The sequence below is a fragment of the Rhinopithecus bieti genome, unplaced genomic scaffold, assembly GCF_001698545.2.
Source record: "Rhinopithecus bieti isolate Rb0 unplaced genomic scaffold, ASM169854v2 scaffold_2314, whole genome shotgun sequence".
Classification (NCBI taxonomy): domain Eukaryota; kingdom Metazoa; phylum Chordata; class Mammalia; order Primates; family Cercopithecidae; genus Rhinopithecus; species Rhinopithecus bieti.
The window spans coordinates 2534437-2556810 of record NW_016803781.1 but is presented as its reverse complement, the minus strand read 5'-3'; the positions used below and the strand labels follow the sequence as shown (position 1 = coordinate 2556810).

General features: G+C 39.5%; 1 protein-coding gene and 1 pseudogene across 1 annotated transcript in view; both read left to right on the top strand.

The window, feature by feature from the left end:
• GRK3 (G protein-coupled receptor kinase 3) overlaps positions 1–22374 on the top strand; it is a 164743-nt gene that overhangs the window by 71714 nt on the left and 70655 nt on the right. Inside the window, 1 exon segment of the mRNA XM_017853173.1 lies at positions 14872–14945. Coding sequence (XP_017708662.1) covers positions 14872–14945 — 74 coding nt within the window.
• LOC108515733 (tyrosine-protein kinase Yes pseudogene) lies at positions 17244–19857 on the top strand (annotated as a pseudogene).

The following is a 22374-nucleotide window of genomic DNA, read 5'->3' as shown; positions in this document are numbered from 1 at the left end:
GGAATATTTTATTGATATGCTGGAAGAACACATATGTGTTGAATTTAAATTGGGGGCAGGATGGAGAACTTGGGTTTTAGAAGATCTAAAACTATTTACAATATTCCCAAATTACATTTCATTTATAATTTTCTCCTCCTGTCAAGTTTTAAGTCAAGAAGTAGCAGTTCCAGTTTGAAAAGTAGAGTTAAACAAAAATAAACACATTTAAGGCTTATATGAAATAGATGATTATAGTTAACTGAATACTCACTTTGATTTATGTTTATTGGCTCCTGTTGGAACTTGGAAGAAAAAAAGCAGAGAGCTGTTAATTGGGAATGTAGGTTAGTAATCCCTAGCCAGTAGAGACATAACATCTTATGGGAGTTTTCAGGTTTTATATCTATATACCTTTTTCTTTATTTATGAATTTGCTTTTTTATTTGTCATCTACAATTTCCCTTATTTTCATTTGCAAAGAATGTTTTGTATCCTGGACATGTCAGAGTACTTGTTTATGACCTCTGTATTACCAAGAACCCTTCTAATGACTTATTTTAGTCAACACTTACGTGTATGAATAATTTTATCCTCCATACAAACTTGCATTTATGAAAACATCCTGTAGACATTGAGAACTATGCAAGTGATCAGGCTGGCTTCTAGAAATTTTAGATTCCAGTTTGTGGCCTACTTACAGCCACTGTGAGGGAACATCTCTGAGCTTTATTCTTGGCTCAACTGTATGTACCCAATTTTATTTTTCTTTCTTCTTTCATGGTGCTATTTTTATTTAGGTGGGGGGGTGGAGGTGCAGGTTTATTGAGGTATAATTTAAATAAAGTAAAATTCAGCAATTAGATCTACAATTCTGTGAGTTTTGACCAATGCATAAAGTGTGCAGCTACTACCAAAATCAAGATACAAAGCAGTTAGTTACCTCCCCAAATTCCTGGTGACCCTTCATAGCCCACACATAATGCGCCAGCTCCTGGCAACTATGGATCTGTTTTCTGTTCCTATGATTTCTCCTTTTCCAGAAGGTCTTATAAGTGGAATCATTTAGCATGTAGCCTTTTGTTTCTTTGATTTAGCATGATGTGTTTGAAACTGGCATGTTGCACGTATCCGTAGTTCACTCCCGTGTATTGGGAAGCTTTCATTGTATGGATGCATCACAGTTGGTTTATCCATCCACCAACTGAACATTTGGGTTGTTTCCAGTTTTTGGATTCTGTATATAAAGCTAACTACTATAAATAGCTGTTTGCAGATTTCTGTGTGACTATAAGAGCATACATTTTTATTTCTCTTGGGTAAATACTTAGGAGTGGGATTGTTGGGTCAAATGACAAATGTTTGTTTAAAGAAGCTGTTTTCAAAGAGGCTATACAAATTGCATTCTTACTAGCAGTCTAAGAGTTCCAGCTGCTCCACATCCTTCCCAGCATTGCTATTGTCTTTTCTTTTTTGCTTTTGTTATTCTAGTATATAGTATTACCTTATTGTGATTTTAATTGGTATTTTCCTAATGACTAATGGTATTAGTTTTTCATGCTTTCAGTTGATATTTACGTATCTTTGGTGAAAGTGTATTCAAGTCTTTTGCTCAAAAATATTGGTTTGTGTTCTCGTTATTGCATTTTGAGAGTCTTTCATGTATTTTGGATACAAGTCCTTTAGCAGATATATATTTTGTACATATTTTCTCCAAATATATGGCATATCTTTGCATTTTCTTAAGCATGTAGAACAGAAATTTTAAAGTAGAATGAAATTGAATTTGCCAGTTTTCACCCTTATAGATCATGTTGGATCTTGGTGGCCTTTGCTTTAACCCAAGGTTGCAAAGATTTTCTTGAATTTTTTCCTACAATTTTATAGTTTGAAGATTTATATTTAATTCTGTTATCCATTTTGAGTTAATTTTTGTAGGAATCACATATTTTTGCACAGAGATGTTCAATTGTTCCAGCACCATTTGTTGAAAAGGCTTTCTTCTCCTCATTGAACCATCCTTGCACCTTGGTGAAAAGTCAATTGATTATGTATATGTAGATCTATTTCTGGACTGTATTCTTTTTCATTGATGTATGTGTTTATCCTTTTCTCCAACAGCATACTGCCTGGATTACTGTATCTTTATAATATATCTTTTTTGTTTGTTTGTTGTTTTTGTTTTTTGAGACGAGTCTTGCTCTGTCACCCAGGCTGGCATGCAGTGGCACGATCTTGGCTCACTGCAACCTCTGCCTCCCAGGTTCAAGTGATTCTCCTGCCTTTGCCTCCCAAGTAGCTGGGATTATAGGCACCTACCACCATGCCTGGCTAATTTTGTTTTTTTGTATTTTTAGTAAAGACAGGGTTTCACCATGTTGGCTAGGCTGGCTTCGAACTTCTGACCTCAAGTGATCCACCCGCCTCAGCCTCCCAAAGTGCTAGGATTACAGACGTGAGCCACCGCACCCAGCCTATAATATATCTTAAAACCAGATAGTGTAAATCCTTTTTGTTATTTTCAAAAAGTTTATTATTCTAGTTCTTTTGATTTTAATATAAATTTTAGAATCAGTTTATTGATTTTTTACAAAATTTCTGCTGGATTTTGACTGGGATCATGTTAAGTCTATAGATTGATTTAGGAGGAATAGCCATCTTACCAATATCAAGTCTTCCAATCCATTCCATGAGCATGGTATTATTCTTAATTATTTGGATAACTTCTGTTTTTGTTCATTAGTATTTTGTAGTTTTTAGCATACAGATCATGCACATATCTGGTTAGATTTATTTCTAAGTGTTGGGTTTTTTTGTGTTAGTATTGTTCTGTTGCTTAAGTTTAAATTTCCCATTGTTCAGTACTAATAAATAAAAAAGATCAATTCGGAATGTGCACCAAATATATGAATACATCTATTTAATTAATTTATTTCTGAAGCAAATGATAATTTAGGGCACTTTTGATTCCATTATCTCTTGGCAAAATGGTTGATTGTGTATTTCATGATAATATTTTAAATAGTTGGTTTTTCATGTTTTATTTTAATGCTTTGGTTGGTCAAACTTTTGAAACTTTATAAGAAAATGCATTAAAATAATTTGATTATTTGATTATTGAGGCTTTTAATTATTCCATACAGCATAGTTATGGCGAGTGTTCACTCTCTGCTCTTTGGATAATTTAATTTTTATTTCTAGACCTTCATGTTACTGTCTAGGTGTTTGTCCCTAGCTTTTAAGGTCTTTCAATAATCAGCTTGTTTTGTCCATTTCATTTTCTTCTTCTCTTTGATTTCATGATTATTAGTTATGTTTGTATTTTTCACCATTCAATTCATGACTTTCTAATTTGATTAATTTTATTTTATTTAGAGATATAGAATCTAAGAGTTGAAAAAACTCTGGAGATTAATCCAAGGGGTTTTTCTTTTAAACCTGAAAAAATCTACTAATATTAGAGAAACCTAACACCTGTTTTGTTAATTTGTTCACATGGGCAAATTAAGACACAAGGTCTAACGTGTAATGCTGGTTTAGAGATCCTGGTTTAGAGATAATTCTAGTATGGTCAGTGGGGCTGTCTCATGATACGTGTTGTGATGCTGGATGATAAGATGTAAGGTAGTTGTTTCATGGTGCTTGCAGGGGCTGGAGGGAATTTCCAATTATACGGGAGCTAGTGTGCTTGCTTAGGGTGTTTTACTCAAAAGACTGCAGAGAAATATATTACATGAAAATGATAATCTTCAAATTGTTATGATAAAATATTTTAGAAAACTCTTGGAACATATAACTGATTTGCTGCATTAAAGCACCTTTATGTTTCCTCTCAGAATTACGTTTAGTTATAAGGGAGCTTATTAACATTGCTCTGGTTAAATTATATTAGCATTTCCATTATATTGTGTTTGTTCAAGGATTTAAAGTGCTGTAAGTTTTCTTCCAGTACGAAAGTCTATATATAGTTTTTAAATGAGTTGGAAATTACTAATTATAAAAGGAATAAATATTTGAAAAGCCAGTTGGACAGCAATCATTTCTATTATTAGTCACATAAAATTTCTAATAGTTAAAAGCCACATTTCAGTTATTTTCTCTAGCCTTTTTGCCAATAATTGTATATAATTTTAGTCATAAATGAGTTTTGTGATTTTGCCACTTTTCTAATAACTTTGTATGTTGATATACATTTTAAAATTATATTTTGAAATAACTTCAAACTCAGAAAAGTCATAAGAATGGTATGAAGAATTCTATATATCCTTTAAACCAAGCTTGTCCAACTTGCAGCCCGCGGGCTGCATGCAGCCCACGACGGCTTTGAATGTGGCCCCACACAAATTTATAAACTTCCTTAAAACATTATGAGATGTTTTTGTGATTTTTTTTTTTTTTTTTTTTTTTTTAACATGTGGCCCAAGACAATTCTTCCAATGTGGCTTAGAGAAGCTGAAAGACTGGACACCCCTGCTTTCATTGTTTGTATACATTTTGCCTCATTTGTTTCATTATTCTATCTTTGTATGATTTTTGGGGGTGTAATTTAGAGACATCACACTTCTTGACTATTATATGTTTCAGCCTGTATTTCTTTTTTTTTGAGATGGAGTCTCGCTCTGTCGCCCAGGCTGGAGTGCAGTGGCTCCATCTCGGCTCACTGCAAGCTCTGCCTCCTGGGTTCATGCCATTCTTCTGCCTCAGCCTATCCAGTAGCTGGAACTACAGGCGCCCGCCGCCACGCCCGGCTAATTTTTTTGTATTTTTAGTAGAAACGGGGTTTCACTGTGTTAGCCAGGATGGTCTCGATCTCCTGACCTCGTGATCTGCCCGCCTCGGCCTCCCAAACTGCTGGGATTACAGGCGTGAGCCACTGCGCCTGGCCAGCCTGTATTTCTTAAGAACAAGGTTTTTGTCTTAGAGATCCACAGTACAATGTTCAAAATCAGGACATTGAGCGCACATATAATATTACTGTCTAATCCAAAGTCCATATTCACATTTCGACAGTTGTTTTCCAAAATGTTCTTTTTTTGTGATAATTTTTCCTGGTCCAGGATTGAATCTGGGAACATGCTTGCATTTCCTTGTCATACCTTTAGTCTCCTTTAATCTGTACAAATCCCTCAGCTTTCTTTTACTTTCTTGATCTTAACATTTGTAAAGAGTGCAGGACAACTATTTTGTAAAATATCCCTTTCTTTTGTTTCATTTAGTGGTTCATAATAATTAAGAGTCATGTTAGGCACTTTTGTCAGGGAGACCATAGGTCAGATGTCGTGTTGTTCTCAGGGCATCACGATGTGGTGTTGTCCCAACTCTGGTGATTGTTAATTTTGACCATTCGCTTAAAGTGGGTGTTTGCTAGCATCCTCCACTGTTAGGAGTTTTCCCTTTGTAAATAAGTAACTTGTGGGAGTTGCTTTTGACACTACGTAAATATTCTGCTCCTACTCAAACTTACTCACTAGTTTTGGCACCCATCAGTTTTCTGACTCCATCATTCATTCCATAGTTTTTGATTGGCATTTGACTATAAGAAAGCGCTTTTCCTTCTCCCTATTTGCTTATTTATATCAGTATGCACTCATGGATCCTTAATTTATCTAATGGGTTATGATCTATTACTCTTCTTATTTATTTTGATATGTTCACATTTTCCCAGTTTTGGCTACTAGGAGCGCTTTTAAGCTGGTTCCTGTTCAAATAGCTCCATCATCCTACAAGCCCTTGCTTACTTTCTAGCAGATGTTTAAAGCTCATGTTGTTATTTATTCACTGTCCTTGCCCTAGAATCAATCAGCCTTTTCTCTAAGGAGCTCTAGTTGCTTTTAATGGAGAATGGTGTTTAGCAGCCTAAATTTGGACACAGAAGTGCTCATTGCTGCCGGTGTGTCATTGCTTCTAGACCTTCATAAACAGAGCAAAGAAATGTTTGTGTATATGTGTAGGTGTTCACATATCTACCTACCAAAAGCAATGAGTTCAAATAGATACTCCCATTCCAATTCAGTGCTACAGTGTACCTTCTGTTCTCTTTCCATGTTTTAACTCTCTTGTCCAAAAAGGCTCTTATTATCCTCAATATATTTACTCATTTGTGTAAGCCTAGAATACACTGTAAATAGTTTCCGCACTGCTAACTCATACTACTGTGAAAGCAAACCTACTAGCTAGAGTTAATATTTGTTTTCAGTTATTTAAGGTAAATTTACTTAGAGTACTGTACACTGTTTAATTCTGATAAATGTATTGACCTACATAACCCCTACCTCTATCAAAAGACAGAATATTTCCATTCTTCAAAAGTTCCTTCATGCCTCTTCCCAATTTCATGTTCGTAGAGGCAAGCATTTTTCTGTTTTTTTTTTGTTGTTTTTTTTTTGAGACAGAGTCTCACTCTGTCGCCGAGGCTGGAGTGCAGTGGCGTCATCTCCACTCACTGCAAGCTCCGCCTCCCGGGTTCATGCCATTCTCCTGCCTCAGCCTCCCATGTAGCTGGGACTACAGGTGCCTGCCACCGCACCTGGCTGATTTTTTTGTATTTTTAGTAGAGACGGGGTTTCACCGTGTTCGCCAGGATGGTCTCGATCTCCTGACCTCATGATCCGCCCGTCTTGGCCTCCCAAAGTGCTGGGATGGGATTACAGGCGTGAGTGGTTTTTTTTGTTTTTAGTTTTTTTTTAAAAAAACATAGATCAATTTTGCCTGTTCTAGAATTTATGTATGTGGAATTATACAGCATATACTTCTTTGTATCTGGCAACCTTTGACCAACGTAATGTCTGACATTTACTGACGGTGATGGTAAAGTTTAGTAGTCAACTTGATTAGGTTAAATGTGATGCCCAGATAGCTGGTAAAACATTATTGTTAGGTGTGTCTGTGAGGATGTTTCTGGAAGAGACTAGCATTTGAATCCGTGTAAAAAGATCCACCATCAGGGATATGGGTGGCTATTGCCCAATCCATTGAGGGCCTGCAGGAATAGAACAAAAAGGTAGAGAAAGGGCCCATCCTTTCTCTCTTTTTGAGCTTGGGCATCCATCTTCTCCTGCCCTTGGACATTGGAGCTCCAGTTTCTCAGGCCTTGGAATTCCAGGATTGATACTAGCAGCCTTTTCTTGGTTCTCAGACCTTTGCCCTTGGCTTGGGAGAATGGTTCTCCTGGTTCTCAGGTCTTTAAGCTTGTACTGAGTTACACCATCTGTTTCTCCAGCTTGCAGACATCATAGCATGGGACTTCTCGGTCTCTATAATCATGTGAACCAATTCTATAATAAGTCTCCTCTTACTTGCTTATATATATCTTACTGATTCTGTTTCTCTGGAGAACCGTGACTAATACAGGTACAATGCTGGATGTATCAGTAGTTTGTTTTGTTTTATTGCTGAATAGTATTCCATTGTGTGAAAATATCACAATCTGCCTATCTTCCTGTTGGTAGTCTTTGAATTGTTTCCGATAAGTTATGAATAAAGCTGCTATGAAGATTCCCTATACAAGTGTTTTTGGAGATACAGGTTTTCACTGGATAAGTATCTAACAGGGGAATCACTGCATTGTATAAGTGTGTGCTTAATTTTATAAGAAACTTTCAAACTATTTTCCTAAGGGACTGAACGTTCTTTACCATGCTCAAAATCTATTTAACGCAACATTCTCCAGTGATACAGAAGTAATAAGATGCGTGTATACAGACAGAAAGAGACTTATTGTAAGGAACTGGCTTATGTGATTATGGAGACGGGCAAATCTGCAGTGTGAGCTGGCAGGCTCGAGACCCAGGATAGCTGGTAGTGCAGATGAAGTCTGGAGGCAGTCTGCTGGGAAATTCTCCCTTCCCTGGGGCATCTGATCTTTGTGTTCTATTCAGGCTTTCAACTGATTGGATGCAGCCCGCCCACATTATGGGGAGCAATCTGCTTACTCGCAGTTTACTGATCTAAATGTTAATCTCATTCCAGGACATTCTCTAAGATGAAATTAACCATCACACATCCACCTCTTGTCATCTTGGTGCTCATACACATCTCCTTACACCACGATTAATCTCCAATAAAGACGATAACAAGTTCATACTTCCATCTAACGTGATACAACTAGTCTGCGTACAATGGAAAAATGCATGGATTCTTTTCCCAGAAGAGGATGCAAAGTCCTTGGATAATGTTTGCTCTTTTCTTCGATGTCCTGCAACTTAAATACTATCATGTAAAGTTAACAATATTTAAATGCTACACTAGGAAGTCAGTATATCTTCTGTTCCATGATAAAGGGATAAGAAGGGGGAAAGAAAGCCAAGATATTTGCTTAACATACACACAATAAGGGGGAACCACTCATGACAGTTGCAGTCCTCATTCTTCTAACTGGTCACATGGTTGTAGCTGGTATTCCTTACTGCCATGCATTATGTGATCCCTTTACCATCAGTAAGCACCTCAGTGGGTCATGGTTCTGTATCTGGTGGGATGACCGAAATCATTACTCCCGAAAGGTCTGGGACATTCATAGCCCCACCTGAATTGGGTTATAGTTTTCCCTTGACTTTAATCACAGGCCATAGTAATAGTGGGGGGGATACCCTAGGACATCTCCTGTATTCCAGACACGCTCTTCCTTATCTCTCTAGTGTGGATCCCCTTGGCAGTCAGGCTCCGTCACTCCAGCCCACACAAAATCTCCCTTCCCTGCCTGTTGATTCGGAGGCATGGGGGACCCAAGGCATTGTCTGTCCTCCTGAGCAACTTACTGGAGTTCTGGCTGCCTTGTATCCCTGCTGACATTTGGGGCTGTCAATATTTAACTTAGCCATTCTAGTAGTTGAGAAGGGGTATCTTAGAGTGGCTTAGTTTACATTTACATGATGACCAGTGATGCTGAGTCCCTTTCATGGGCTTACTGGGTGTTTATATTCCTTTCTTGTGAAGTGTTCATGTGTTGTGATGTGTTCAAATCTTCCTTGAGTTCTTTTATTGAGTTGTTCTTCTTTTAACATCGATTTGTAAGAATTTTGTTTGTTTCTTTGAATGCAAATTTACAAGGCATTTTTTCTAACTTAGGTTTTATAATATTTTACCCCAGTCCATGACTGGTCTATTTTTCTAACAGTGTCTTTTGAAGAACAGAAGTTCTACATTTTGATAAAGTATAATTTATCATTTCTTTCTTTACCCTGCCTAAGAAATCTTTTGCATAAAGATTTTCTGTGAAGATATTCTATATATACTCTAGAAGCATTATAATTTTAGCCTTCACATTTAGTTCTATGATAATCCTTAATTTAATTCTTTATAAGGTGTGAGGTAACAATTCCTTTCATCCTTTTCCCCATATGGATATCAGCTTTCCCAGTATCATTTGTTGAAAAGACTTAAATTGACTGTATAAATGTGGATATATTCTGGGACCCTATATTTCTGTTCCAGTGATTTAATCTAATGCCACTAAATTATATAACCATATTAATCAATCAAATGCATTGATTAAGATTAGTATGGCTGTGTAATGAGTCTTGAAATTGGATAGCATTAAGGCCTTGAACTTTGTCCCTCTTCCTTAAGATGTTTTGGGTATTCTAGGTTTTTTGCATTTCCATGTATATTTTAGAATCAGCTTGTCAGTTTCTTTAAAAAGGCCTGTTGGACTTACGATTGTAATTGCACTGAATCTACAAATTAATTTGAGGAGAATTAACATCTAAGCAATACTAAATCTTCCAATCCATGAACTGAGTATATATTTCCATTTATTTAGATCTTCTTTAATTTCTCTCAGTAACATTTTATAGTTTTTAGCATATTGGTCTTGTATGTCATTTAGTTATTTATTCCTATGTATTGATAGTTCTTTGTTATTACAAACTGACTTGCTTTTAAAATTCCATTTTAAAATTGTGTGCTATGAGTTTATAAGAATTTCATTGGTTCTTATCTAATGACCTAATATCCTGTGGCCTTGCTAAATTTACTTACGATTTGACAAAGATAGGATTTGCCAGGTAGGTAACCAGATTGAATAGAATCAGTTTTAATTCTTCCTTTTCAATTTGGAAAACCTTTATTTGCTTTTCTTACTTTATTGCATTGGCTAGGACCTCTAATACAGTGTTGAAGAGGAGTGAGATTACATATTCCAGCTTTTTTCTTATCTGACATGCATTGTATTTTGTTTATCTCACAGCTCAGAAAGGCCTTACTGACCGTTCTATCTGAAATACATCTTCCTCTTTTTGTCATTATCTCAGCATCATATTTAATTACTTTATATTCCTTGTTATAAATTGTATGTGTTTACTTCTTTGTTGTCTGTCTCTTACACTAATCCATAAGCCCCGTATTGGAAAAACACTGTTTTCACAATTACATCCTCAGTGAGTAACACAGTGGCTCTTAATAGATACTCAGTAAATGTTTTTTAGAATTAGTCAATATTGGGAGGAAGTTTTAATAGTTATGCAGTCTACTCTCCTTCCTAGTGTCTTAATCTCTTTGGTAAAACTGAGGACAAATATTTTTTCTTGCAAGAACATTTTCATATTTCTCTTTTCACCTTTCTAATTTTAGGAGATTTCAAATTTTCTCATAGAAACCACTTGTATTTAATACTTTCAAAAGCTCTTAACTTTCATTTTATAAAAGCAATACAATTCTTTCTACTAATTTTGAAAATTATCATGATGGCAAATTGGGATAGTTTGCCTTTCCTGGGTGTTACGTACACTAAAAAGTTAATCAATATTCAGCATTTTGCAGTGGTTCAAATATAGAAACAAAGTAAACACGTTTCATAGATGTCTACTAAGCAGGTGTTAGGCCACTATTTTTTACTCTTTAAGATCTGGAGAAATTGCAATCATGAAGTGAGCTTGTTAGGCAAAGTATTTCCTTATTTTTGCCTCTTATATTTTGCCCTAATCTAGGCCATGCTTCATTTGCTTTTTATATAATTTAAGGCTGATGAAGGTAAGTTGTGTTCAGCCTAGGACATTTAGGAGGTCCTAGTGATTTAGGATTTAGCCAAAAAGCAAATATCTTTCTTCCTTCTGCTCCATTTTAACAGCTCCATTTAAACAGCTGATAGAAGGTAAAGCTTCAGTTTATGTGCACACAGGAGGAAAATAATATTTTGTGTTTCCTATAGTGTGTTAAACTAAGTCCTTGGCTTATTCTACCAATCGACAATGGAAATTTCTTTAAAGAAGTACGTAAACACATTCTAAGCTGGGTGCTCATTCATTCAACTCCCTCTTTCCCTCATCTCTCCTCTTTCTGTCCTCTTCCTTCCTTCTTTCCCCCCACTTCTCTCCCTCTCCTTGTACCTATTCTCTCTCTTCTACCTTTCTTCCTTTGTTCTCTCTCCTGAGCTCTGTCTTTGTCTCAGTCAATCCTCTTGTGCAAATGTAGTAGAGAATAAAACACCTGTACCCTATGCATTGCAGCTTACATTGTAGTGGGAGAGGTAGACAGTAAAGAAGCAAATATAAACATGTGACAATTTTTGCTCATCGTAAGTGCTACAAAGTGTTTTGTGGTGTGTGTGTGTGTGAATGGATGCGAGATAGACAGCAAGACAGTGAGAATGAATGAGAATCATGAAAGGCCTCCTCAAGGAAAGGGGTATTTTAAGTGAGCTAGTGAGCTGTTTGTCTAGAAGATCCAGGACAAGTGTGTGAGACAGTGGGAATAGCCGGTAAGAAACCCTGAGAAGGGAATGAGCTTGGTGTTAAAGAAACTACAGTACAGAAGCTTGGCCTAAGTGAAGTGAGCTTGGGGAGAGCACTGTGAGATGAGGCCAGAGAAGGAAATGGTGACTCCAGAGGGTGTGGGTAGGCTGTGGTGAAGAGTTTCAGTTTGATTCCAAGTGTAGCCAAAAGACAGTGGTCCATGTGTGGTATTATTTCATTTTGTCATTTAGACATTTTGAAAACATCTCTAATTTGATCAAAATACTTAAGTTCAAATTCTCATGTTAGTTTTCTCTTCCAGAAATAGAAAAAGAAATACATGTGGCAAAAACTGACAACATTGAAAAAAGATGAACAAATCTACAATTACAAATGGAGAGTTCAACACTTCACTGTTGATGATGGATAGAAAAAATAGACAGATGGCCAGGCGTGGTGGCTCACACCTGTAATCCCAGCACTTTGGGAGGCTGAGGCGAGCAGATCACCTGAGGTCAGGAGTTCGAGACCAGTCTGACCGACATGGTGAAACCCCATCTCTACTAAAAGTTCAAAAATTAGCCAGGCATGGTGGTAGGTGCCTGTAATCCCAGCTGCTCGAGAGGCTGAGGCAGGAGAATTACTTGAACCTGGGACGCGGAGGTTGCAGTGAGACAAAATCTTGCCATTGCACTCCAGCCTGGGAGTGCAGCCTGGGAGTGAGACTCTGTCTCAAAACAAACAACAAACAAACAAACAAAAGAGAATAAATAGACATTCAGTAAAGATTCAGAGGATGATCTTTTATTTTGACGTATTTAGGGAGTACGAGTGCAATTTTGTTACATAGATACATTGCATAGTGGTGAACTCTGAGCTTTTAGTGCACATTGTAACCAGTGTGTGATTTTTTCTTGGCTTACTCCTCTCCTATCCTCCTGCCTTTTGGAGCTTCCAGTGCCTATTATTTTACTCCCTATGTCCACGTGTACCCATTGTTTAGCTCCCAATTGTAAATGAGAACCTGCAGTATTTGACTCTCTGTTTCTGACTTACTTCACTTAGGATAATGGCGTTCAGTTCCATTTGTGTTGCTGCAGGGGACCATCTTGAACAACTCTATCAAGCCCACTTGGTTTAATTGCCTTTGTATTCTTTTAAATGAAATACTCCACCCTACAAGAACAGAATGCACATTTGTTTCAAGTGCCATACAGCATTCACCTAGATAGACTAAAAGTTTCAATGCATTTAAAAGCATTGAAATCGGCCGGGCACGGTGGCTCAAGCCTGTAATCCCAGCACTTTGGGAGGCCGAGACGGGCGGATCACGAGGTCAGGAGATCGAGACCACCCTGGCTAACACGGTGAAACCCCATTTCTACTAAATGCAAAAAACTAGCTGGGCGCGGTGGTGGGCGCCTGTAGTCCCAGCTACTCCGGAGGCTGAGGCAGGAGAATGGCGGGAACCCGGGAGGCGGAGCTTGCAGTGAGCTGAGATCCGGCCACTGCACTCCAGCCCGGGCGACAGAGCAAGACTCCATCTCAAAAAAAAAAAAAAAAAAAAAAAAAAAAAAAAAAAAGCATTGAAATCATACCAAGCATGTTCTCTGACCACAAACAGAGCTAAACAGAAATCAGTGTCTGAAAAATCCCCAAATATTTTGAAATTAAACCACACCCTTCTGAAGGACTCACAGATCAAAGAAGAAATAACAAGGGAAATTAGGAAATCCTTTGAAATGAATGAAAATCAAGAAACAATCATTACTCTTAAAATCAAAATACTAACATACAAACAGATAGAGATGTATCCTTCCCATTTGCCTGCTTCTTGAATTTCCTACTTCCTGCCTATGTTGGGGTCATCGCAGTTTCTCCGTGGGAGGAGCGTGGCTGTGCTCCCCCTGCAGGTGTGCGCCTGACCCTGGTAAAGTCTGGCTGTGCCTATTTAACTAGTACTCTTCGTCATTCTACTCTAGTTTGAGTGAACGAACGCTTACCGTTTTCAAAGGCCATATTCCAGGAACTATGGAGGGGAATTTATGGATCAGTCACAGACCAGTTCAGGTTACAAGATCCTTATGCTAATGTTAATTAAAATCTCATCACAGCCACTTCCTTTTTCAGTCCCACCTGGGGAATTCTGGTCCACTTCATCTCTATGTGGTAGACTCTGTGAGTCTTTCTTCAGTTCCTTTCTGCGGCTTCTGTTTCTGCGAACTCTCCATGTAATTGTTTTGACTTTTTGGAATTTTATAATCTTCAAGTATCTCTACCTTCAGTCTGGTATCAGCTTGTACTATTCAACTTTGTTTATCTAGGCGTGACCATTAGGCATTAAGCTAGGCACTAGGATTTCAAATGGAATGGAAGCCTTATAAATCAGGTAATTAATTAGTGTGTGGTAAATATTTAGGCAGAATGTTGGAAAGGCTAAGTAAACAAACATTCATTCAATGCACATTTTTTGACCACCTACTGTGTACCAGGCATTGTGCAATAGGGGCTGTCTCATCAGAGAAGACTTCAGAGCACAAGTGGCCTTTGAGTTCAATTCTGGTTATTTTAGGAATTTTCAAGATACAGAGAGGGGCGTGGTATTCTAGGCAAAGATATTTAAAGATGAGGCATGTAGTTGTGAAGGAGTAAAGAATGACCTGGGAATGGGTAATCTGCTCTGGCACTAGGTATTTGGTAGGGACTTAGAAATCGTGAGTAAGTGGCAGGAGAAGGGACTAGAAAGGTGTGGGAAGTTCTTTTTGGAAGTTTTGTTTTGTTTTAGGGAGTTTAGTCCTATTTTAGTGGGCATAGTGTTTATTAGTGTCTTGGTGATTCTCACCAACACTTTCATACTGTCTGTATCTCTTATTCCTTTGGTTGTTATTTTGGTCACTACAATGGTCAGCGGCTCCAAGTGGCGGTCGTGAAAGTCAGCTCTGTTGTATCATACTTTTGTAGAAAGTATGTAGAAAGTGGGGAGTGGGGAGGGGGGAACATGAATAGGGAAGGAATCCTGAAGCAATGAGCCAAGTATGTGGTATTTTTCTGCCCAGAGTATTTCCTTCTAGGAATTAATTAATTCACTAGTTTCTTGAATTTTTAAAAAAAAAATGTAGAGGAGGAAGAGGTCGAGGTATAAACACATTGCTTTGAAAACACCCTTGTGGGATAAAATTTCAATTAATTGCCCACCCTGAAATTTTTTATTTTTTTCCTTTAGGTTTCTTGCTATTTAAAGATTTTTGTTTGAATGAAATTAATGAAGCTGTACCTCAGGTGAAGTTTTATGAAGAGGTAAGAAGTAACTGTTTTACTGATGCTTTTCTTTCAAAAGCATATTTAAACTGTACTTTGGAACATATTAAGACTACTCAATATCTTATAAATATTTAGAAATTCATTGAAAGTAATTAGTAGTGCAAAATATAGTATCAAGTTGGAGATGCTAACAGGTATAAAAAGCTGAGCATGCCATAAAAGTCGCATTCTTAAAGGCTTCAGGGTGCTATGGAAGCAGTGAGGGACAGTTGGACTAAAGTTCCAGAGACAGGAGGCTCATCCAGAGCTGCACTAAGGAGCACCAGGTATTTTCTTTTCTGTGGAAGCGTGCTAGTTCTGGAGATGTGAGTAGAGGCAGAGGACTGCTATTAGCTTTGAAAGAGATACTAGCCAAGGTTTTCTGGTCATACTGGATTGACAAATTGGATATTTGGTTGGGAGTGTGATGGGGCACTCAAATGCATGACCGATTTTCCCCATACAACATTTGGTGAAATCTGAGGTTGGAGGGGAGCTGAAGAGAGAGGCCAGAAACTTCTGGAAGGCACACTGAAATCTCCTACAGCCTTACAGTGCCTAGGAAGCAGACCTGCTGGAGGCTGGAGGCTGGAAACAGAGTGGGCGAGAGGTGAAAACCCTAGAGGAAGTGGTCTGGTGACATTGAGTATCTACAGCTACTTTTCACCCAGGGTGTCTGTTGATTTCAGGTGTAGCAGGCAGATGAGCATCCAGGCTTGGCTGCTTCTGGGAGACAAAAAATACAGAAAAGGTTTCTGGAGCTAGAATTTCAAAATAAGACTAGAGGAGAGCCCCACATATGAGATTAGTCACCCTCTCAAAACACATGCCAAGTTTTCAAGCTGAGTGGGGTGGGAGGCCAGAGAGCTAAGCTGAAAACTTGTTATGGGCAGAACTGAATCCAGTGCTAAGAAAATAAAAGTCGCTCCTTGAACTCCATGGAGGGCCATGCCTTAGAAACAGGGTCAAGGCAGAAGCAGACGGGGTCCTACAAAAATGACAACCCAACCTAGCGCCATCCCTTATTGGATGATGAGCTCCCTCCTTACCTGCTTACCAGAGTACAAAGGGAACCCTTTTCTGTCTTTTTTACAGGTAGGCAATAACATTATATAAGGACTGTGTAGTGTTTAGCATACAGTAAAGAATTATGAGACATGCTAAGAAGCAAGATCATGTGAATCATAAACAAGGCGATAAAAGCAGACCAGCAGGTGAGTCAGATACTGGAGTTAGCAGACAATAACTTTAAAATAACTATGAATCATATGTTCAAGGAAAAAGAGAAAAAGATGGACAAAATAGATGAAGGGATACATAATTTCAGGATAATTTGAATTTATTATGAAGACTTAAACACTTTAGAACAGAAAGTACTATATTTGAAATTAGAACTAATGGTTCAGTTCAATAGCAGATTGGTTAGAGTTCAAGACAAAATAAATAGGAAGGCAGGTCAGTGGATAATCTCAAACTGAAGCACAGAGAAAAGGAATCAAAAAAAGAAACAGGACCATTAGAGACACATGAGACATTCTTAAAAGGTCTAACACATGTAGGTTTGGAGTTTCAGCAAGAGAAGGGAGAGAATAGGGCAAAAGCAATATTTGAAAAGATAATACTAAGAATTTTACAGGCCAGGTGCAGTGGCTCACGCCTGTAATCCTAGCACTTTGGGAGTCCGAGGCGGGTGGATCGCGAGGTCAGGAGATCGAGACCATCCTGGCTAACACGGTGAAACCCCATCTCTACTAAAAATACAAAAAATTAGCCAGGTGTGGTGGCAGGTGCCTGTAGTCCCAGCTACTCGGGAGGCTGAGGGAGGAGAATGGTGTGAACTTGGGAGGCGGAGCTTGCAGTGAGCTGAGATCGCACTACTGCACTCCAGCCTGGGCGACACAGAGAGACTCTATCTTTAAAAAAAAAAAAAAAAAGCTATGGTGAACGGTGGGGAAGACACAATACTTTTAAAGAGCAACAATTTGCTGACTGACATCTTAAGAAAAATGGTTTTTAAAAAAGACAGTGAGGCTGGGCACAGTGGCTCACGCCTGTAATCCCAGCACTTTGGGAGGCCAAGGCGGGCGGATAACGAGGTCAGGAGTTCAAGACCAGCCTGACCAACGTGGTGAAACCCCGTATCTACGAAAAATACAAAAATTAGCCAGGCGTGGTGCATGCCTGTAATTGCAGCTACTCAAGAGACTGAGGCAGGAGAATCGCTTGAACCCGGGAGGCGGGAATTGCAGTGAGCTGAGATGGTGCCATTGCACTCCAGCCTGGGTGACAGAGGGAGACTTTGTCTCAAAAAAAAAAAAAGAAGACAATGAAATGACCATCGTTAAAGGAGAGAGAGATAATTGCCAGCCTAGAATTCTATTCCCAGCAAAATTTCCTTCAAAATGGGGATGAGGAGGTGGAGGAGGGAGAGGGCCCCGGGGCCTCCCCTCCACCCATCGCCCCCTCCCACCACCCTGAGCTGCAGCAGCTGGAGGACAGATTTGATAATGGGCTGCATTAAAAGCAAAGAAAACGAAATTCCAGCCATTAAATACCTGAAAATACTCCAGAGCCTGTCAGTACAAGGGTGAGCCATAGGAGCAGAACCCGCTGCAGTGTCACCATGTCCGTCATCTTCAGCAAAGGGAACAGCAGTTAATTTCAGCAGTCTTTCCATGACAGCATTTGGAGGATCCTCAGGGGTAACACCTTTTGGAGGTGCATCTTCCTCGTTCTCAGTGGTGCCAAGTTCATATCCTGCTGGTTTAACAGGTGGTGTTACTATATTTGTGGCCTTCTATGATTATGAAGCTAGAACTACAGAAGACCTTTCATTTAAGGGTGAAAGATTTCAAATAATTAACAATACGGAAGAGACGGGTGGAAAGCAAGATCAATCGCTACAGGAAAGAATGGTTATATCCTGAGCAGTTATGTAGCACCTGCAGATTCCATTCAGGCAGAAGAATGGTATTTTCGCAAAATGGGGAGAAAAGATACTGAAAGATTACTTCTGAATCCTGGAAATCGGTGAGCTATTTTCTTAGGAAGAGAGAGTGAAATGGCTGGTCGTGGTGGCTCACGCCTGTAATCCCGGCACTTTGGGAGTCCAAGGCAGTCGAATCACCTGAGGTCAGGAGTTCTAGACTAGCCTGGCCAACATGGTGAAACCCCCGTCTCTACTAAAAGAAAAAAAAATGCAAAATTAGCTGGACGTGGTGGTGAATGTCTGTAATCCCAGCTACTCAGGAGGCTGAGGCAGCAGAATCACTTAAACCTGGGAGGCGGAGGTTGCAGTGAGCCAAGATCATGCCACTGCACTCCAGCCTAGGCAACAAGAGCAAAAACTCCATCTAAAAAACAAACAAACAGGGCCAGGTGCGGTGTCTCAAGCCTGTAATCCCAGCACTTTTGGAGGCCGAGACGGGTGGATCACGAGGTCAGGAGAGTCCGAGGACCATTCCTGCGGCAACACAGCTGAAACCCCATCTCTACTAAAAAATTACAAAAAAAAAAAAAAAAAAAAAAAAAAAAAAAAAACTAGCTGGGTGACTGGTGGCGGCGCCTATACGTCCCAGCCACTTGGGAGGCTGAGGCAGTAGACATGGTGTAAACCTGGAAGGCGGAGCTTGCAGTGAAGCTGAGATTCCGGGCTACTCGCAGCTCCACGCTGGGGACAGAGCGAGACGTCCATCTCAAAAAAAAAAACAACAAAACAAAAATACAAAAAACAAGCAAACAAAACAAAACAAAACCAAAAAGAGGATGAGTGAAATACTAAAGGTGCTTATTCCCTCTCATTCCATGATTGGGATGAGGGTAAGGGGTACAGTGTGAAACATACAAAATAGGAAAACCGTTGTCAATGGTGGATAGCTATATCACAACCAGCGAGACACAGATTGGATACTCTGCAGGAAATTCGACAACACAACACTACACAGAACATGCTGATAGAGTATTGCCACAACGTTCAACAACCTGTGTGTCCAACTGTGAAACCTCAAGACTCAAGGTCTAGCAAACAGAGCTTGGGGAAATCCCTGTGAGAATTTGCCGACTAGACGTGTAAACTGGGACAAAGAGTGTTTTGGCAAAATGTGGATGGAACATGGAATAGAACTACAAAAGTAGCAATCCAAAAACACTAAAACCGAGGCACAATTGATGCCAGAAACTTTCCTTGAAGAAGCTCAGATAATGAAAAAAAAAAAAAAAAAGAAAAAAAGACAGTGGTAAACTTGTTCCCACTATATGGCTGTGTTTGCGAAGAGCAGTTTACATTGTCACTTATTATGTCAAAAGGGAGCTTATTATATTTCCTTAAGGATGAAGGAAGGAGATGGAACAGTATTTGAACGCTTCTACACATGGTTGATATGGCTGGGCTCAAGATGCTGCATGTATGGCATATATTGAAAGAATGGACAGCTATATTCACCGAGATCCTCCGGGGCTGCTAATATTCTTGTAGCAGAAAATCTTGTGGGCAAAATTAGCAGATTTTGGTTTAGCAAGGTTAATTGAAGACATTGAATTACAAGCGAAGACAGGTGCAGAATTTCCAATCAAATGGACAGCTCCTGAAGCTGCACTTGGTATGTTGGGTTGTACAATAAAGTCTGAATGCTGGTCATTTGGAAATTCTTAGCAGACCAAAACTGGTAACAAAGGCGCAGAGTGCATATCCAGGTATGGTGAACCGTGAAGTACGCTGAAACAGGTGGAGCGAGGATACAGGATTGCCCTGCCCTCAGGGCTGTCCAGAATCCCTCCATGAATTGATTGATCTCGTGTTGGGAAGAAGGACCCTGATGAAAGACCAACATTTGAATATATTCAGTCCTTCTTGGAAACAACTTCCACTGCATCAGCAGCCGATAGTGACAGGCTGGGAGAAAACTTTTAATTTCAAGGTAGCCTATTTCCATACTGTGCATATCTACCAAAATATAAAGAACCTGTGTAGAGTTTCTACAGGGGTTCAAAAGAAGAAGATATCCTTCTTTACTCTGCACATTTTTAATGGTAAACTGGAATCCAGATAGTGGCTCCACAAAACCACGTCTTTCTTTTTCGTTCAATATTAAACCTCTAAGAGTACCCAATGATGAATTTTCCAACCGATTCAGGGTCCAAAGAAAAAGTAGAGCTAAGATACTGAGACAATGTGGATGATAGCATGGTAATGAAGGACACTGAGACTTACTGCTTAATAAATCCATTTCCTTTCTTTTCATTCCCCGAAGTCAGAATTCGCTGCAAAGAAAATTTGTTATAGATAAAACTTGATGAGAAAAAAAGCCTATCACCATAATAAAATCTAAAATTGATTTTAGGACTCAAATAATTCCATTCCCAGTTTTTTAAAGTTTCTGCTGATTTATTATTCTCAAAAGTTTTTTTCTAAGTTAAGAGCGAGGTCGTAGGCAATCTTAATATCATGCGCTCCTTTTGCAGTCGGATATGGCCAGGTTTTTCCAAAAGGGAATTATAAAACCAGGATCTGCAAACTGATTAAATGTTACGACCACAGAAGTGGAATTTGAACAGTATAATGCCTTACATTAATATTCTACCTTAATATGGAACTGAAAAGTAGAAAATAAATTTTTCACGTCACTCCTTTCTGAAGAGTTTGGCTTAGAAAAATGAAAGAGGTAAACTAGGGAAAGTGAGCCTTAATCTTGGTGGTCGAGGTTCCATTCTTTTGTTCTTGTTTTGTGTTTGCGGGTGTTCCGTGGTTTTTTGAGATGCGGGAGTCGCCGTGCCCCTGGCCCAGGCTGGCGAGTGCTGGCCATCTGGGGGCCTATTACCGCTCACTGCAACCGTCCGCCTCCGCCCTTTGGTGCGCGGGCCGCGGGGCGCCGCCCCCCGCCCGCCGCCGACTGGGTTCAAGCCGATTGTCTTCCTGCCTCAGCCTCCGGAGGTAGCTGGGATTGACAGGTAGGCACCCCTGTAATCCCAGCTCCCTGAGTAGGCACCGCCCACCACCACCTTGCGGCTAATGTTTTATACTATTCTTTCTAGTCAGCAGACAGGTTTCACCATGTTTTCCAGGCCTAGTTGTCGAACTCCGCTGACCCTCATGATCTGCTCCGCTGGCCTCCCCACAAGCTGCTGGATTTCACAGGCATGAGGCCCACCCACTGCCCCGCAGTGGACTTTTGTACAGGCCAACCTAGTAATATTTGCAAACTGTACTTCATCCCACATCCAACGGGCGAAATCTTTTAATCTTTAGCATAACATGCAGAGTAAGACCCCAGCACTTGTAAAAAGCCCTCTGTTGGAAAGCTAACTTGGTACTGCTGAGATATTGCTCAGTCAGTTGTCTTTATGGTGATGGGTGCCGACAAATCTAGGGAAAATATGACCCAGATGCGGCGGGGACTTGAACGCACTTTTGCTCAAGGTTGACAATAGCATCGCAACAGAGGATCCGGGCTTGCGGTGGCTCATGCCTGTAATCCAGCGCACTGTTGAGGGCCGAAGGCAGGCAGATGCACAAGGTCAGGAGATCGAGACCAGGTGAAACCCGTCTTCTTTACTAGAAAATGCGAAAAATTAGCCGGGCGTGCCTGTGCGGGCGGCCGGGGCGCGCCGGCTGCCGACCCCAGCCTTTAGTTGCAGCGGAGGCTGAGGCAAGCGAATGGCGTTGGAACCCAGAGGCAGGAGCTTGCAGTGAGCGGAGATCCAGCCACTGCACTCCAGCCTGGACGAACAGAGAGCGAGATCGCGGTCTCAGAAAAAAAAAAAAAAAAAGAAACGGAAATAGATGGACAGAAGAGGAAAACTGTATTTAAAAAGAAATATGAGAAAAAAGTCAAAATGTGAAACCTTTTTACAAGAAGAGCGATGGACCTGCTGAGGATGCTTCAGTGTTGATATCATGGAGTGACAAAACTGGATCTGCCTGCATCAAAGCTCCTCGACGTAGCTACCTTCTGGAGGCTTTTAAGAGTGTATAAAGTATAACTATAAAACTAATTTTCTTATACACTAAATGGGTGTTATTTGTTCAAAATAGTGAAGTTATGGCTTCACATTCATTCCAGTGGGATATGGCTTTTATGCAAAACATTTTTAGAACTCCAGTTTTCAAATCATGTTTGAATCTACATTCACTTTTAAAGTCTACATAATGGTGATCGTTTTTTCTCTTTTAGAATATATTAAATGGTTGATTTGGGGAGGAAACCTTGTTCTGAATATTAACAGTGGTGAAAAGAGGACAGTTTTTGCCCTGAAGTGCAAAAGTTAAACATACAAAATAAGACTATTTTTAAGAGTCACTCTGAAATTTCAAAATACAGATTTGAATAGCAGCATTAGTGGTATAAGTGTCTAGCAAAGGAAAAATTGAATCTAATAAATAAAATGAAGGTCTGGTGTGTATGTTATAAAATACTCTCATACAGTCACA